Genomic DNA, 18,269 nt, shown 5'->3' on the forward strand with positions numbered 1-18,269 from the left:
GGTACTGAATGGGGAGTGGGGGGGGGGGTGTTTGCACCTGGGGGGGTGTTTGAACCTGGGGGGGGTTTCACTGGGGGGAGGGTGCTTGCACCTGGGGGGGGGGGTTTCACGGGGGGAGGGTGTTTGCACCTGGGGGGGGGGGGTTTCACTGAGGGGGGGTTTGCATTGGGGGAGTTTGCACTGGGGGGTTGCACTGAGGGGGGGTTGTACTAAGGGGGGGGTTTGCACTGAGGGAAGGTGTTTGCACTGAGAGGGGGGGGGGTTTCACTGAGGGGGTTTGCACTAAGGGGGGGGGGTTTGCACTGAGGAGGGGTCCAGAGGTGCAGGGTGCTGTAAAATGCAAAGGGGTCTAGAGGTGCAGTGTAATGTAAAGGGGTCCATAGGTACAAGCACTGTGTAATGTAAAGGGATCCAGAGGTGCAGGGTGCTGTGTAATGTAAAGGGGTCCAGAGTGCTGTAAAATGCAAAGGGGTCTAGAGGTGCTGTGCAATGTAAAGGGGTCCAGGGGTGTTCGCTTCTGCACGCGAGCTTGGCGGGACGGGGCGCGTTTTCTGGCTCCTAACTTTTTTAGCTGGCTCCTAGACTCCAAGCCAATTTGTCAAACTCTGATTTAAGATAACACATAGGAGTTATTATACACCATATAAACTGTATAAAATATCCCCAGCAATTTGGAGATGTGTAGGTACCCCAGGAAATTTTATTCATATATTCTGGTTATGTCCGAATATAATGGTATTCTGGAGAGAGATCCTGAGAGTAATTAATGAAGTGACGTCAGTTTTGCTTGACCTAGAGGCAGGGATCTGCCTACTGGGACTAGTGGAAGAAAATATGGCCTCTATAGAAAGAAGAACACAGGTGGGCTTGCTACTTTTCTATGCAAGAAAAGTAATAGTTTTTAACTGGAAGAGGGTGGAAGCCCCCTTGTTGTCGTTGGCACAATGAAAAGACTTGGTAAATAGTAACCTGTCATTGTATAGGGAGACATATTGTAACAGAGGAAATATGGAAAAATTTGGGCAAATTGGATAGAGAATGTTACGACGGATTCAGGATAGGGGAATATGGAAATGGGATGGAAATACACCAATGGATGAAAGGGATAAGGAAGAGGTTAAAGGTATAAATGTATTTTATGTGATTGTGATGAAATTACTTTTATTAATATGAGTTTATAGAAACTCCTGAGTAAGTTGATAAAGATATGAAATGTATATAACGATATGAAAAAAATTAATAAAGAGATTTGAAAAAAAAAACAACAACAATATCTTCAAAAATTGCCAGAACTGTAACAGATTCTCTTACCTAAGCATTCCCCGGTCGCTCTGTCTATCTGGAAGCCATTGGAGCACTGTTCCTATAAAGAAATAATAAAAGATTATATACCGAGGGAACAGACTTGGATTTTATTTTTATGTTTGGTTACATTCTTATGTGCTGAAATAATTCTTCTGACAAATATCCATGTACATGTCAAACATCAGACGTCCTCTTTATCTAAAACAGAATCTACAATCTTTTATGAAGTTGCTTTCTCAGAACAAATCTGAATGCAATTAACCACTTAAGGACCGGAAGATTTTTTTTTTTGAGATTCGGCACTGCGCCACTTTAACTGACAATTGCGCGGTCGTGCGACGCTGTACCCAAACAAAATTGATTTTTTTTTTCCCACAAATAGAGCTTTCTTTTGGTGGTATTTGATTACATCTGCGGTTAAATTTTTTTGCGTCATAAACAAAAAAATGTCGACAATTTTGAAAAAATATATATTTTTAACTTTTTGCTATAATAAAGATCCGCCCGTGTGAAAGGGCCCTTAGGGGGCAGCTGTCTGCTGCAGCAGCATTGGCTTTTTCACCCCCCCCTTTCTCTCGACACAAGACTCTCAGAACTGCTTATTTGTAAACTCCCTATTGGAGGTGGTCTGTAAACTCCCCATTGGAAGAGCCTGAGCCAATCAGTAGACAGCAGCAAAGGACTGTGGGGGAGGAGGTAAAAAGCCAGAGGAACTAGGCCAAAGCCTTTTTGCCGGAACCCCATCAGGAGAGCATCTCCTGCACTCGATGCGTGTGTGGAATCGTGGCCTACCAAGGGGCACACAGCCTGCAACTCCAGCCCAGAGGAACAGACTGTCCATGCTAAAGAAGGACACCCTGCAACAGCTAAAGGACAGAATGCAACTGCGACACACCTGCATCTAAGATCGATCGATCGATTGTTCAGGGGAGGACCGCTGACTGTGTACAGGATTTGGTGAGGGGGCTTTGCCCAGGAACCTTTAATGCTTTTCATAGAATACCACATCCAAGTATTGTCCACAGAGCTCCTACATTGCCGGTGAAGATAATAAAAACGCAAAGCTTTGCCTCCAGGACATTACCGCAGTTGCTCTTAAAGGAGACACACCACGAGTATTGAGATAATTTCACTGGGTGTGTACTAGAAGCATCGTAGGCCGGCCTGGGGTTCCCCTTTAGCCACAGCATCCCACACACAGCAAAAGTTATTGGGGAGTCTATTTAATCTGTACATATTGTTACCTATTGCTTGTGTTGTTTGCATAGTGTTCCCGACAGTTTTTCTTTAACCACTTGCTTACTGGGCACATATACCCCCTCCTGCCCAGGCGAAATTTCAGCTTTCGCCACTGCGTCGCTTTAACTGACAATTGCGCGGTCGTGCGACGTGGCTCCCAAACAATAATAAATAAATCTCCCAATTTTTAAAAAAAATATATATATATTTTTTCTCAGTTTAGGCCGATACGTATTCTTCTACATATTTTTGTTAAAAAAAAAAAAAAAAAATCGCAATAAGCGTCTGGTTTGTGCAAAAGTTATAGCGCCTACAATATAGGGGACAGAATTATTTTTTTATTATTATTTTTTTACTAGCGGCGGCGATCGGAGATTTTTATTGGGAATGCAATATTACGGCGGACACATCGGAGACCTTTGACACATTTTTGGGACCATTCACATTTATACAGCGATCAGTGCTATAAATATGCACTAATTACTGTATAAATGTGACTGGCAGGGAATGGGTTAACACTAGGGGGCGAGGAAGGGATTAAATGTGTTCCCTGCATAGTGTTTCTAACTGTGGAGGGAGGGGACTGACTGGGGGAGGTGACCGATCTGACCGATCTGTGTCCCTATGTACAAGGGACACAGCATCAGTCTCCTCTCTCCCTGACAGGATCACACACAGATCCACGTCCTTGTCTGTGTATCCGCCGATCGCGGGTGCCTGTCGGACATCGCGGCCGCCAGGCACGCGCATCATCATCTCATTGATGCGGTGGGCGCTCGCGCGCCCCCCAGTGGCCGGAGGAGCCGAGGACGTCTAAAGACATCCTTCCGCCAATTGAGAGCCACCTTGTGGCCGTCTTGTTAATAGGCAGGATGCCAAGTGGTTAAACTGGGTACTTACACAGGTCCTGGCTGACTAATGTTAATCTGAATTTTACTTAAGTAAACTACAAGAAGAACTGTGTTGTGTATTTCTGCCGAGTTATTCCATTAATCACATTGCTAGGTGTACCAGAGGGGATGGGACAGTTCATTGGCGTTGAAAGGCAGAGGAACGGACTGAACAAACAAAATGGGCTCCCTCTGGGGTTTGCTACACTATCTTTTCATGTGACAACACTGAAGAAATGACACTTTGTATCTACAATGTTGTGTAGTGAGTGTACAGCTTGTATAACAGTGTACATTTGCCGTCCCCTCAAAATAACTCAACACACAGCCATTAATGTCTAAACCGCTGGCAACAAAAGTGAGTACACCCCTAAGTGAAAATGTCCAGATTTAGCCCAAGGTGTCAATATTTTGTGCGGCCATCATTATTTTCCAGCACTGCCTTAACCCTCTTGGGCATGGAGGTCACCAGAGGTTTCCACTGGAGTCTCTTCCCCTCATCCATGATGACATCACGGAGCTGGTGGATGTTGGAGACCTTGCGCTCCTCCACCTTCTGTTTGAGGAGCCCCACAGATGATCAATAGAGTTTAGGTCTGGAGACATGCTTGGCCAGTCCATCACCTTTACCCTCAGCTTCTTTAGCAAGGCAGTGGTGGTCTTGGAGGTGTGTTTGGGGTCGTTATGTTGGAATACTGCCCTGCGGCCCAGTCTCTGAAGGGAGGGGATCATGCTCTGCTTCAGTATGTCACAGGACATGTTGGCATTCATGGTTCCTTCAATGATCTGTAGCTCCCCAGTGCCGGCAGCAGTCATGCAGCCCCAGACCATGACACTCCCACCACCATGCCTGACTGTAGACAAGACACACTTGTCTTTGTCCTCCTCACCTGGTTGCCCCCACACACGCTTGTCACCATCTGACACCAAATACCTTTATCTTGGTCTCATCAGACCACAGGACGCAGTTCCAGTAATCCATGTCCTTAGTCTGCTTGTTTTCAGCAAACTGTTTGCAGGCTTTCTTGTCCATCATCTTTAGAAGAGGCTCCCTTCTGGGACGACAGTCATGCAGACCAATTTGATGCAGTGTGCGGCGTATGGTCTAAGCCATAGGCGTCAAACACAAGGCCCGCGGACCGAATCCGGCCCTCCAGGCCATTTTATGTGGCCCTCGCACCTCTCCTGCAGCTGCCGGAGAGCTCCAGCCCTCCTCTGGTCCTCTTTCAGACTCTTACTTTCTGCTTTCAAGCAATGCATCCAGCTTCTTCCCAGCAGCAGCAGCAGCAGCATAAAGTAAGGGGGGTGCACTGTAATGTAAGGGAAAGTGGGGGACTCAACTTCTGATGGTGGGGTGGCTCTAGACACCTAATGTTACAGATACAACCGGCCCTTTTGAGGGCAATCATAATGCTGATGCGGCCCACAATGGAATTGTGTTTGATACCCTTGGTCTAAGCACTGACAGGCTGACCCCACCCCCCCTCCCCACCCCTTCAACCTCTGCAGCAATGCTGGCAACACTCATACGTCTATTTCCCAAAGACAACCTCTGGATAGGACGCTGAGCACGTGCACTCAACTTCTTTGGTGGACCATGGCGAGGCCTGTTCTGAGTGGAACCCGTCCTGTTATATCGCTGTATGGTCTTGGCCACCATGCTGCAGCACAGTTTCAGGGCATCTTTTTTGTTTTAATTCTTTTTTTCATATCCTTAGAGAGTTCTTTGCCATAAGGTCCCATGTTGAATTTCCAGTGACCAGTGAGAGCGATAACACCAAATTTAATACACCTGCTCCCCATTCACACCTGAGACCTTGTAACACTAACGAGTCACATGACACCAGGAAGGAAAAATGGCTAATTGGGCCCCATTTGGACATTTCACTTAGGGGTGTACTCACTTTTGTTGCCAGCGGTTTAGACATTAATGGCTGTGTGTTGAGTTATTGAGGGGACAGCAAATGTACACTGTTATACAAGCTGTACACTCACTACACAACATTGTAGATACAAAGTGTAATTTCTTCCGTGTTGTCACATGAAAAGACAGAATAAAATATTTACAAAAATGTGAGGGGTGTACTTACTTTGGAGAGATACTGTATAAAAACGGCAGATGCTTACACATACACAATAAATAGGAAATTGGACAAAACACCATTTCCACCATCTGGTTTCCCTGACGCCTCCCATCACAGATTCTGCCAAGTCTCATTTACCTCCAGTATCTCTACATTCTTATCTCCACTGTAACACTTGAACTGGGCACACATTCCTATTATTTAAAGAATTTGCATGAGTTACAATGTTGCTTCTTATAGCCACGGCATGTGCTCACTATGAACAGCGCTGTGGAAGATGTTGGTGCTATAATAGTAACAAAAACAAAACAAAAAAAACACAACAATCTTTTAGAAAACTCCAGTCCTTGTCTGCAGCATTCCAGTGTCAGGACGTCTTTCCCAGAACAACCAAGTCAGCCGACCAACAGAATCTCTGCTCGGCCAGCTGTGCTCCTTGGCCGCAGCGCGCGGCGGTTTGGGATTTGTCATCGGATACCCGCTGCTCAGATAATCACAGACCAAAATGTGCATTTTGCAACTCAAAATCAGAGCAGTGCTCCAGCAGTGACCTCCCGTGTGCGGATCCATTTATCTAGTGGAGGGTGGAAAACTACAAGTGGTCTGAAAACAAATGACCTGAATGATCAAACGTTCATTTCCAAAGTCATTTTCAGTCTTATTATTAACATGTTAACCCAATTTCGAGTGCGTGTAGGTGTGGTGGTTTTTGTGGGAGGGGGGTGGGCGTACTAAGCGCAGGCTTACCTCGCATAGCACACCCACCGGGAGCCGGGCTGAGACCACCAAACTCAATTCACATGTAGCCGAGACCGGGATCCGAACCCCTAGCTGCAGAGGTGAATGGCTTGTCAGCGCAGTGCCAATCGCGTTGAGCCACCGCAGCTCCCTATATCTACTTTAAAGACCCTTTAACAGGCCAATAAATGCTTTTGAGCAGCGGTCGCCAACCAGTGGTCTGTGGACTACTCATGGTCCACGAGAAAATTTTGGTGGTCCCCAGGGGTTCTGTCGCAAATCAACATTGAGGTAGATGTATACCGCCGGGAGTAGTTCAGAGAGCAGGGGGTGAAGCAGGGGACTTCCAATGGCAGCGCTGATCACAGACTGTGGGAGGAAGCACGGAGCTCGAGCACATGGCTGGATAAGGAGATGAGATCCAATGATAAGTCTCTGGAAAGCCGCAGTGTGAAGCAGTGGGTGGAGCTGCATCATTGTGTGTATAAGGCAGCAGTGTGATGCAGAGAGCTGGATCATTGTGTGTGTATAAGGCAGCAGTGTGATGCAGGAGGCGGTGCGCAGAGAGCTGGAACATTGTGTGTGTATAAGGCAGCAGTGTGATGCAGAGGGAGGGGTCAGAGAGCGGGAGAATTGTGTGCATAAGGCGGTGGTGTGATCCAGGGGGGGCAGAGGACCCGGAGCATTGTGTGTTTAAGGCAGCAGTGTGATCCAGGTGGGCAAGAGAGTCTTGAGAATTGTGTGTATAAGGCAGCAGTGTGATCCAGGGGGAGGGGTCAGAGAGCTGGAGCATTGTGTGTATAACGCGGTGGTGGTGTGATCCAGGGGGGCAGAGGACCCGGAGCATTGTGTGTATAAGGCAGCAGTGCGATCCAGGGGGAGGGGGCAGAGAGCCGAATCATTGTGTGTATTAGGCAGCAGTGCGATCCAGGGGAGGGGGGCAGAGAGCCTGGAACATTGTGTATATAAAGCAGCAGTGTAATCCAGGGGGAAAGGGGCAGAGAGCCGGACATTGTGTGTACAAGGCATGTAAAATTCATGTTAGTGGTCCGATTCAAAATTGTGAAGTTAGTAGTCCGTGAGGTCTTGAAAGGTTGGGGACCACTTATATAGATGCCAACGGTCCTGGATTTGCTGGGATAGTCTCACATCTTGACATTCTGTCCCCTGACGCTGTGTCCAGGGCTGTCCCGGGATCACAGCATCAGCCTTATTTGAGTTACTTGCAGGAATTGGGTCACAAATGGGCAGTCCCCGAATTTTTTGCGGCGGTCTCTGCACAAGACCAACCTGTAAAGTGTCCATAATGGGCGATTCCTGCATATTTAGAGGAGGGGTCTGGGCAGGACCAGCCTACAAAGCGGGCATCTTAAATTGGGTGGATGAAATGGAATTGTGGGTGGCGATTGGGGAACACAATGGGGCAGATCCACAAAGCAAGTACGCCGGCGTATCTACTGATACGCCGGCGTACTTTCAAATTCCCGCGTTGTATCTTTGTTTTGAATCCTCAAGATACCTCTTTGTACACCTTCGGGTCTAAGATGCAATTTTTCGGCGTCCACTGGGTGGCGGTCACGTCGTTTTCCGCGTCGAGTATGCAAATTAGCTATTTCCGACGATCCACAAACATACGAGCGGCCGTCGCATTCTTTTACGTCGTCTCTAGTCGGCTTTCTCCGGCGTATAGTTAAAGCTGCTGTTTCGTGGCGTATAATTAAACCTGCTATGTTAAGTATGGGCGTCGTTCCCACGTTTGATTTGAAAAAAAAAATTTGTTTGCGTAAGTCGTCCGTGAATCGCGGGATGGACGTAATTTACGTCCAGGTCAAAACAATGACGTCCTTGCAACGTCATTTCGCGCAATGCACGGCGGGAAATTTAGGGACGGCGCAGTTCGTTCGGCGCGGGGACGCGCTTCATTTAAATGAAACACGCCCCCTACCCGCCCAATTTGAATTCCGCACCCTTACGCCGCGAGAGATACACTATGCCGCCGTAACTTACGGCGCAAATTCTTTCTGGATTCGAACCAAAGAGAAGTAAGTTACGGCGGCGTAGCGTATCTGCCCCACTGTCGGTAAGTATGCATTTAGACGCCTTCCTTGATGCCTGATTTGCGGTTAGCGGTTTTCGATTTGTATTATTTGTATTATTAGTATGACCTGCGACTGGTAAAATATCCATCTCTCTGCATTTCATCATAACACATCTGCTTTTATTATTTGGTGTGTCTGCTATATTCATTTGGAATTTAAACTCTTGCACAGTCATTACCGACTCCAGATACTCCCCTACCCCAATCCTGCCCTCCCTGGTCTGCGTTTTATTATCAATGGATAAGTGTAAAACCAACTTATTTTTTTGAGCAGAGCTGTACTAAAATATTAACATACAGTGCCTTGAAAAAGTGTTTTCACACCGCATAAAAAAATTTCAAATTTTGTCATGTTACAACCAAAAACTTAAAATTATTTTATTGGGATTTTATGTGATAGACCAACACAAAAAGAGGCACATAATTGTGAAGTGGAAGTCAAATCAATATGTGAAAAGTGTGGGGTACACAGTATTCAGCCCCCTTTACTCTGATACCCCCAACTAAAATCTAGTGGAACAAATTGCCTTCAAAAGTCACCCAATTTATAGAGTCCACTTGTGTGTAATTTAATCTCAGTATAAATACAGCTGTTCTGTGAAGACCTCAGAGGTTTTTAGAGAACCTTAGTGAACAGCATCACGAAGGCCAAGGAACACACCAGACAGGTCAGAGATAAAGTTGTGGAGAAGTATTAAGCAGGGTTAGGTTATAAAAAAAATATCCCAAGCTTTGAACATCTCACGGAGCTTCTGTTCAATCCATCATCTGAAAATGGAAAGAGTATGGCACAACTGCAAATGGTAACTCTGAAGTTGCTGCAGAGATCCACAGCTCAGGTGGCAATATCTGTCCACAGGACAACTATAATGCCTCGTACACACGACCGGGATTCTCGACAGGAAAAGATCCCAGGGGGAAAACTCGGATGAGAGCTTTGGTCAGCAATCCTGGCCGTGTGTATGCTCCATCGCAGTTTTTCTCATAAGAAAACTCCTCTGAATCCCGGCGAGAAAAAAAAAAAAGAGAGCAGGTTCTCTTTTTTTGTCCGGCGTTTTTTGGGCAGTTTTCCCATTGGAAAAACTGCGAGGAGCATACACACGGCTGGTGTAGTGTCACCGTTTGCTCCCTATCGCAGAATGCAGCCCAAGTCACGTGGCGTCGAACTGAGCATGCGCAATGCGTTCCAACGCCAAATGCAATGCGTTCCAGGGGATTCACGACACTACCGTTCAGTGAACCCATCACAATTTGTGACGGAAGTGACGAGGATGCATACACAGAGCGGCGGGGGGGATTTGGGCGGGAGAGAAAGACATACAGATGTAATGAGAACCATACAAAGAGCGGGGGGGGGGGGGCGGGAAAAAAAGAGACTTGCAGATATAATGAGAACAATACACGGAGCGGGGGGAGAGATAAAGAGACATGCAGATACAGTATGGTTCTCGTTACATCTGTATGTCTCTTTGTCATAAAGCCCCCCCCCCCCCCCCCGCTCTGTGTATGCTTCTTCGTCACTTCCGTGACAAATTGTGATGGGTTCACTAAAGGGTAGTGTCGTAAATCCCCTGGAACGCATCAAATTTGCCGTTGCAACGCATTGCGCATGCGCAGTTGGCCGCCACGTGACTTCCGCAGCATTCTGCGATAGGGAGCAGAATATGACACTGCACCGGGATTTCCGGCCAAAAGCTCTCATCTGAGTTTTCCCAACAGGAAACCCGGTTGTGTGTATGAGGCATAAGTCGTGCACTCCAAAAATCTGGTCTTTATGGAAGAGTGGCAAGAAGAAAGCTATTGTTGAAAAAAAGCCATAAGAAGTCCCGTTTGCAGTTTGTGAGAAGCCATGTGGGGGACGCAGCAAACGTGAAAAAAGGTGCTCTGGTCACATGAGACCAAAATTTTGCTTTTTGGCCTAAAAGCAAAACACTATTAGCTGGATTCAGAGAGAGCGCCGTAACTTTAAGGCGGCGTAGCGTATTTACGCTACGCCGCCTTAAGTCAGAGAGGCAAGTACTGTATTCACAAAGTACTTGCCTCCTAACTTACGACGGCGTAGCGTAAATTGGGCCGGCGTAAGAGCGCCTAATTCAAATTAGGATCAGGGGGCGTGTTTTATGTTAATGGGGGGTGACCCGACGTGAGTGACATTTTTTACGAACGGCGCATGCGCCGTCCGTGTACATATCCCAGTGTGCATTGCTCCAAAGTACGCCGCAAGGACGTATTGGTTTCGTTGTGAACGGAAATTACGTCCAGCCCTATTCACGGACGACTTACGCAAACAACGTAAAATTTAGACGCGGGAACGACGGCCATACTTAACATTGACTAGTCCAGCTATTTGATGGAATAACTTTACGCCTGAAAACGCCTCACGTAAACGGCGTATCTCTACTGCGACGGGCGCACGTACGTTCGTGAATAGGTGTATCTAGTCATTTACATATTCTACGCCGAACTCAACGGAAGCGCCACCTAGCGGCCAGCCTAAATATTGCACCCTAAGATACGACGGCGCAGGCTGTCGTATCTTAGCTAGGTTTAAGTGTATCTCAGTTTGAGAATACACTTAAACTTACGACGGCGCAGATTCAGAGTTACGTCGGCGTATCTACTGATACGCCGGCATAAATCTTTCTGAATCTAGCTAAATGTGTGGCAGAAAACTAACACTGCACATCACCCTGAACACACCATGATTTTCTGCAGCAGGGACAGGGAAGCTGATCATAGTTGATGGGAAGATGTATGGAGCCAAATACAGGGAAATCTTAGAAGAAAACCTGTTAGTCTGCAAAAGACTTGAGACTGGGGCAGGGGTTCACCTTCCAGCAGGACAACGACCCTAAACATACAGCCAGAGCTACAATGGAATGGTTTAGATCAAAGCATATTCATGTGTTAGAATGGTCCAGTCACAGTCCAGACCTAAATCCCATTGAGAATCTGTGGCAAGACTTGAAAATTGCTGATCACAGACGCTCTCCATCCAATCTGACAGAGCTTGAGATATTCTACAAAGAAGAATGGGCAGAAATGTCCCTCTCTAGATGTGCAAAGCTGGTAGAGACACCCCCAAAAAGACTTGCAGCTGTAATTCTACAAAGTATTGACTCCGGGGGGCGCCATACAAATGTACCCCCCACACTTTTCACCAAGTTTGAAAAAAAAAATTAAAACCATTTATCATTTTCCTTCCACTTCACAATTATGCGACACTTTGTGTTGGTCTATCACAAAATCCCAATAAAATACATTTACGTTTTTGGCTGTAACATGACAAAATGTGGAAAATTTCAAGGAGGTATGAATACTTCAAAAAGGACTTATACAGCCAGGGATTCACAAATAAAGAGTGATTGAAAGGAAATTATAGCTACATTTACTGGGGAAAATGCTGCTTCACGCTCCCTCCAGTGTCACGCACATCATGTGATCATGTGATCTGTGATACAGGGGCGTATTAGAATTCCAGCTGGCTGATCCTTTCCTTTTCAAAGCAACAATTGAGTCTGGATATGAATCCACCTTTGAAGGTATTTTTAGCGCCCTCATTAGACCAATGACAAATTTCAGGCAGACTAACATTTTATTGTAGTCTAAACAGGAGAGAGTTTATACCGGAACATTATGATAGGCACATCATTATTGTCCTTTGCAAAGCTTTACAGAGAAATATCAGGAACAGAGGCTCATATTTGAATTACTTTTAACTATTTATTTTGAGGACCAAATGATTTTCTGAAGATTATAAATTGCTCGGTACTTACCTGGGCATGTACAGGGTCTGTGAGGCAGAGGGAGAGTGTGAACAGGGCCACGAGTCTGCAAAAAAAAAAAAAAAGCACAGAAACCAGTTTTAGTGACCTCAAAAGATCCTCAGAACACCACAAATTAATTTCTCTGACCTGCTCTGATTGGTTGAAAAACAAAAACAAAAAGGGAAATGCGTGGGTGATTTTCACCCCTGACTCTGTAACATGAAACCCAACTTGAATAATTACATTTAAATACATGTTTCAATGAGTCAACACATTATAGTGCTGATAGAATGATGTCATCCATTTGTAGTGAATGGATAGGCTGCATTCTCAGTGATGTCACCGCTCTCTAGTGATTGGATAGGCTGCATTCTTAGTAACGTCACCGCTCTCTAGTGAATGGATAGGCTGCATTCTCAGTGATGTCACCGCTCTCTAGTGATTGGATAGACTGCATTCTCAGTGATGTCACCGCTCTCTAGTGATTGGATAGACTGCATTCTCAGTGATGTCACCGCTCTCTAGTGAATGGATAGGCTGCATTCTCAGTGATGTCACCGGTGTCTAGTGATTGGATAGGCTGCATTCTCAGTGATGTCACCGCTCTCTAGTGAATGGATAGGCTGCATTCTCAGTAACGTCACCGCTCTCTAGTGAATGGATAGACTGCATTCTCAGTGATGTCACCGCTCTCTAATGAATGGATAGGCTGCATTCTCAGTGATGTCACTGCTCTCTAGTGAATGGATAGGCTGCATTCTTAATGATGTCACCGCTCTCTAGTGATCGGATAGGCTGCATTCTCAATGATGTCACCGCTCTCTAGTGAATGGATAGGCTACATTCTCAATGATGTCACCGCTCTCTAGTGAATGGATAGGCTGCATTCTCAATGATGTCATTGCTCTCTAGTGAATGGATAGGCTGCATTCTCAGTGATGTCACCGCTCTCTAGTGATTGGATAGGCTGCATTCTCAGTGATGTCATTGCTCTCTAGTGAATGGATAGGTTTTACTTTCTAGGGACTACATGAGTAAAATTCTTTGGAAAATATAAAAATATTTTTTCAGTGATTCATGGTTTCTTTTGATTTTCCTAGCTTGCAGACTTTATATATTAATCCTCATCAACATCAAGGCCAAGAAAAAGACAAGTATTTAACATTTTTGTTTTGACGTATTTAAGAAGATGATGAAAAAACACGCAGAGGCAATGAAAGAATGTTCCGTGAGCCTGAGATAAATGTGTCTTTAGGAGGGTTGTCGAGATTAAAAAAACAAAAAAAAAATTCTCTTGTTATATGGAATCCAAAGAAATGGTGTCTTTTAACCCTTCTCCCGCTCTATCTGGCGATCAGAAGATGTCTCGGTGGGCCGTGCCAGGGCCAGAAAAGTGCAGTGTGGATTGTTCTGCCAGTTCAGGCTTAATGAAACATTATTCTTGGCTCTCAGCGCCGGGGTCTCTGGGAAAGGAACGGTCTGCCGTAATGATTCATTAATTTGTGGAAAAACCTAAATTCATTTTACCTCCCCGCCCACTTATAGGTGAGCCCTCTCTAATGTGTTTAGCAGCCTTAAAAGGAACACTTTGTGCGAGCGGGATCAGTGTGCCGGGACAAAATCTACCTATTCTGAGCCTCTGAGTTCCACCTCGGTATTAACTTTATATGACTGAGCCATATGCTAAATTCCTAGAGCTCACCGCATTCTCAGTGATGTCACCAGTCTTTAGTGAATGGATAGGCTCCTTTCTTAGTGATGTCACCAGTCTCTAGTGAATGGATAGGCTCCTTTCTTAGTGATGTCACCAGTCTCTAGTGAATGGATAGGCTCCTTTCTTAGTGATGTCACAGGTCTCTAGTGAATGGATAGGCTGCATTCTCAGTGATGTTACCAGTCTCTAGTGAATTGATAGGCTCCTTTCTTAGTGATGTCACAGGTCTCTAGTGAATGGATAGGCTGCATTCTTAGTGATGTTACAGGTCTCTAGTGAATGGATAGGCTGCATTCTTAGTGATGTTACAGGTCTCCAGTGAATGGATAGGCTGCATTTTTAGTGATGTTACAGGTCTCTAGTGAATGGATAGGCTGCATTTTCAGTGATGTCATCACTCTCTAGTGAATGGATAGGCTGCATTCTCAGTGATGTCACCGGCTCTAGTGAATGGATAGGCTGCATTTTCAGTGCAAACAGACAAACATTTTGCATGGACAAACCCTCACTATCAAGTAGGGATGCACCAATATCAGTGCCGATATCAAGCATTTGGGCGTGTATCGGTACTCGCCCAAATGCTCCCAGGAAACGAAACTGATACTTTGTGGTGCAATTTGCATCAAAATTAAACGCATTCGATTTTACCAGGAATGCAGTTCGATTACACCCCCACCGCTCCTGTGTGTGTGTAATATAGATAGATAGATATATAAATAAAGGGTTTAATGCGCCATCTAGTGGGCAGTTTAAAAAATGTTAGAACTCACCGCTGGAGGTGCTCACAGGGCACATAATAAATGTAGAGGTGGTCCGCCCCCAAACTGACATCACTTCCACCCTATACCCACAGGGTACTGGAACTTCTAGCGGCCCTGATTTCCCATCATCTGCATTTTCGGGACACCTATGTCGATTATTTTGCATGCGGCCAGATATGTACTGTGAGTTCTACCATTTTTTTAAACTGCCCACTAGATGGCACTTTTCCCTTTTCACAAACACACACAGTTCGGGAAATCGCACTAAATTCCTGTTCAAAATCGCATTTGATTCTTTGTACTGCGTTTTGCGCCTCTTTTTACTGTATTAATGCAAGTAGCACCGCAAAGTATCAGTACTCGGTATCTGCGAGTACTGGACTGAAAGTATTGGTGCTCGTACTAAAAAAATGGTATAGGTTAGGGTGATCAGACATCCCCAGTTTTCAGGGACAGTCCCCGGAATGAGGACACTGTCTCCGGACCAAGTCTGCCCCCGGTTTTGCCCCCAGATTGGATTTGAACAGGGGCTGGGGCAATTTCAAAGACAGTCGGTGCAGAATTGAAAAAAAAAATCTGAATTGCACACCACCGCTCTAGCTTAGGGGGGGTGTATTTGTTTCATTATCTGTGCCCCTTTCTGATGATCGTGTGCTGGTCGGAGCGGAGGGAATATTTCTTCAGTTTCGGGCGCATGCCCACTCAGCTCCGCCTTGGCTCAAGACCCGGCCAGCCGCCTGCCTATCTCCTTGCCTTTCCTGGCGGAGTGATCTTCCTCCGCTCCCCACCCAGTAGTAGCCGGGGCCCGGAGAGTAAGACTTGAGAGGCTGTGAGGCGGGCGGCGGCGACAGGTAGAGAGTCGCTGATTGCCGCATTACTGGTAAAAAAAAAAAAAATGTCCCCGGATTTAATTTTAAAAATCGAGTCACCTTGGTATAGGTGCAACATCAGCTGTGATTTTTTACGTTTGGCCAGGAGGTTCACTCAGTCCTAGTAGTAGAAAGCTCATTATGTCCTAATCACACATCTCCCCTTGTATATACAGATCATTGTAAGCTATACACAGACTCAGTATACAAGTCACCATCACTCACTAATAGGACGAGTTCAATGAAATATTTCAGCCTGTCATAGGACACTGGATGAAGAAAGTTCGTCTGGGTCGTCTTTGAAGGAGAGCACCATAATCCAAACATTTCATCTCACTGATGATCATTTGGACAGTCCGGAGCTCAGATCTGCGGAATGAGAACTCGGCGACTCCCGATACCATCATGATCAGATATTTACTGGGTGTGCGGAGAAGATCGCTCACTGCGCCTTTCACTCCATTTGCTGTCCGCACACTTTGAATCTTATAGAAGGTTTAGTCGCTACAAATATTCCAGAAACGACCTCCTCTGTAACGTGGATGTGGAGTCAATGTCTAAAATCTCATAGAAGTTTTAACCACTTCAGCCTGGGAAGGATTTACCCCCTTAATGACAAGGCTTTTTTTTGTGCGCGATACAGCACTTCACTTTAACTCACAATCGCAGCTCCTGGTCTCAGTACTCCTCATAAGAGCTCTCAAGCCTGATACAAGAACAGGGCTGGCTCTTGGGAGGAGTTATGCAAATGTCAAAATGTCTTGATGGGTGGGTGTCAGTCTGGAGGTGTGGGTGGTCCTAGGCAGGCTGACCCCCTAGGTCACAGGTGTCAAACACAAGGCCCGTGGGCCGAATCCGGCCCTCCATGCCATTTTATGTGGCCCTCGCACCTCTCCTGAAGCTGCAGGAGAGCTCCAGCCCTCCTCTGGTCCTCCCCCAGACCCATACTTTCTGCTTTCAAGCAATGAATCCAGCTTTTTTCCAGCAGCAGCCTAAGGAAAGGGGGGTATGCTGTGATGTAAGGGAGAGTGGGGGACTCAACTTCTGATGGTGGGGTGGCTCTTGACATCTAAATGTAAGGGGAGGGCATGTGCTGGACATCTAATCTTACAGATACAACCGGCCCTTTTGAGGGCAATCATAATGCTGATGCGGCCCACGATAATCGAAAGAACAAATAGCCAATGAATGAAAAGGGCAGGCCGTACATCCCTCTGTCATCGCAGGCTAACAGTTGTGCGCTCGCCACGCCGCACTCCTTTTATTTTAAATTTGGTTATATGTATGTAGCTCCCTGCCATTTAGGCAATGTTACTCCTCATAAATTTACTTTCCAGGAATAATTTTCCTGGTTGATTGTTAAAGATCCATTGATTTCTCCCTAAGTTTGGCCTTGTTGCACTTTTTTCTTCTAGCACTAGGTGGCCGGGTACTTGGTGGTACTAGACACGAGAAGGGCAACCTAAGGTCAGGATATGGGTATGTGGGATATCTCAGCCAATGGGCAGGGGTTTTTCTTGGATCCCTTGACCTGCTGGGAGAGCCTGTATATTTGGGTGGAGTCAAGTGATCGGTGTTCTGTGCTACCTGGACGGCTGTCTGGGTGGACGTGTGTTGTATTTCCCATGCTGCCTGGCCGGAGTTTGGGACTATCCTGGGGACATCTGGCTGCTAGGCTGTCTGAGGGTCTATCCAGAAGCAAGAGAGCAGCGCAGGGTTGGGAGTGCGGCTTGCAGTCCAATCAGAAGTGACGGTTCTGCCAGCTGGAGAATCTGTCGCCAGTAAGGGACCAATTGCCTTTACCAGGGGCCAGAGTAAGTAACTGAACCAAGTACCCGAACAGTATTCTCACCGTCCGGAGATGGTGAAGAATTGGGAAACTTTAGTGGGTATCAAGCCAGGGACCCAACCAGCGGAGATGTCACCTGCAGAGCAGCCTTGTGTGTCAAGCCAGGGACCGAGCGGCCCAGTGGGGTGAAGCTTGAGAAGCATCTGGAGTGCCAAGCTAGGAACCCAGCAGAGAGGCGGGGGTGACGCTTGAGGAAGATACTACTGTGAAGATTGGAGGAGCTCAAGGGATTCAGTGATAGCGAATCAGAGGGTCTGGTGAGAGACCAGGAGCTCAGTGTACTGAAGAACTACAAGGAGAGATTGTATTGGAAGATAGGAACTGTTAAAGACTTGCCATAGGAGACAGCATTCCTGCACATGCAGATGTGGCGTTTTGCTGGATGCCTTTCCCTGCATGGGTGTCGTCCTGTTAAAAGTCCCAGAGTCTGCCAATTGATCTTGCAACTCCTTAAGGCCCCTTTCACATTGAGGCTTTATTAATGCGGTACAGCGCTAAAATAGCGCTGCTATACCGCATGAATAAATCTTGCCCTGCAGGTATCAATGTGAAAGCCCGAAGGCTTTCACACTGAAGCGGTGCGATAGCAGGACCGCGCCAAAAGTCCTGCTAGCCGCATCTTTGGAGCGGTATAGGAGCGGGGTGTTTACCGCTCCTATACCGCGCCTTCCCATTGAAAATCAATGGGAAACCGCGGTAATACCGCCCGCAATGCGCCTCTGCGGTATTAACCCTTTTTCGGCCGCTAGCGGGGGTTAAAACCTCACCGCTAGCGCCCGAATATCGCGGTAAATACGACGGTATAGCGGCGCTAAAAATAGCGCGGCTATACCGTCACCGCACCTCCGCTGCCCAATGTGAAAGCTGCCTAAGGGTGTCCTGACCCCAACCCTTTTTCCCCCAAAAAAAGATTGTTAAAAGGAAATAAAAACTTTCTTTTGCATTCAAGAAGTGT

General features: G+C 46.4%; 1 protein-coding gene across 1 annotated transcript in view; it reads right to left on the minus strand.

The window, feature by feature from the left end:
* FBLN5 (fibulin 5) overlaps nt 1–18,269 on the minus strand; it is a 69,134-nt gene that overhangs the window by 39,912 nt on the left and 10,953 nt on the right. Inside the window, exons 3-4 of the mRNA XM_040333818.1 lie at nt 12,131–12,185; nt 1,312–1,363 (exon numbers count right to left, since the gene is read on the minus strand). Coding sequence (XP_040189752.1) covers nt 1,312–1,363; nt 12,131–12,185 — 107 coding nt within the window. The remainder of the gene's footprint in view (nt 1–1,311; nt 1,364–12,130; nt 12,186–18,269) is intronic.

This window comes from Rana temporaria, chromosome 13, assembly GCF_905171775.1.
Source record: "Rana temporaria chromosome 13, aRanTem1.1, whole genome shotgun sequence".
NCBI lineage: Eukaryota > Metazoa > Chordata > Amphibia > Anura > Ranidae > Rana > Rana temporaria.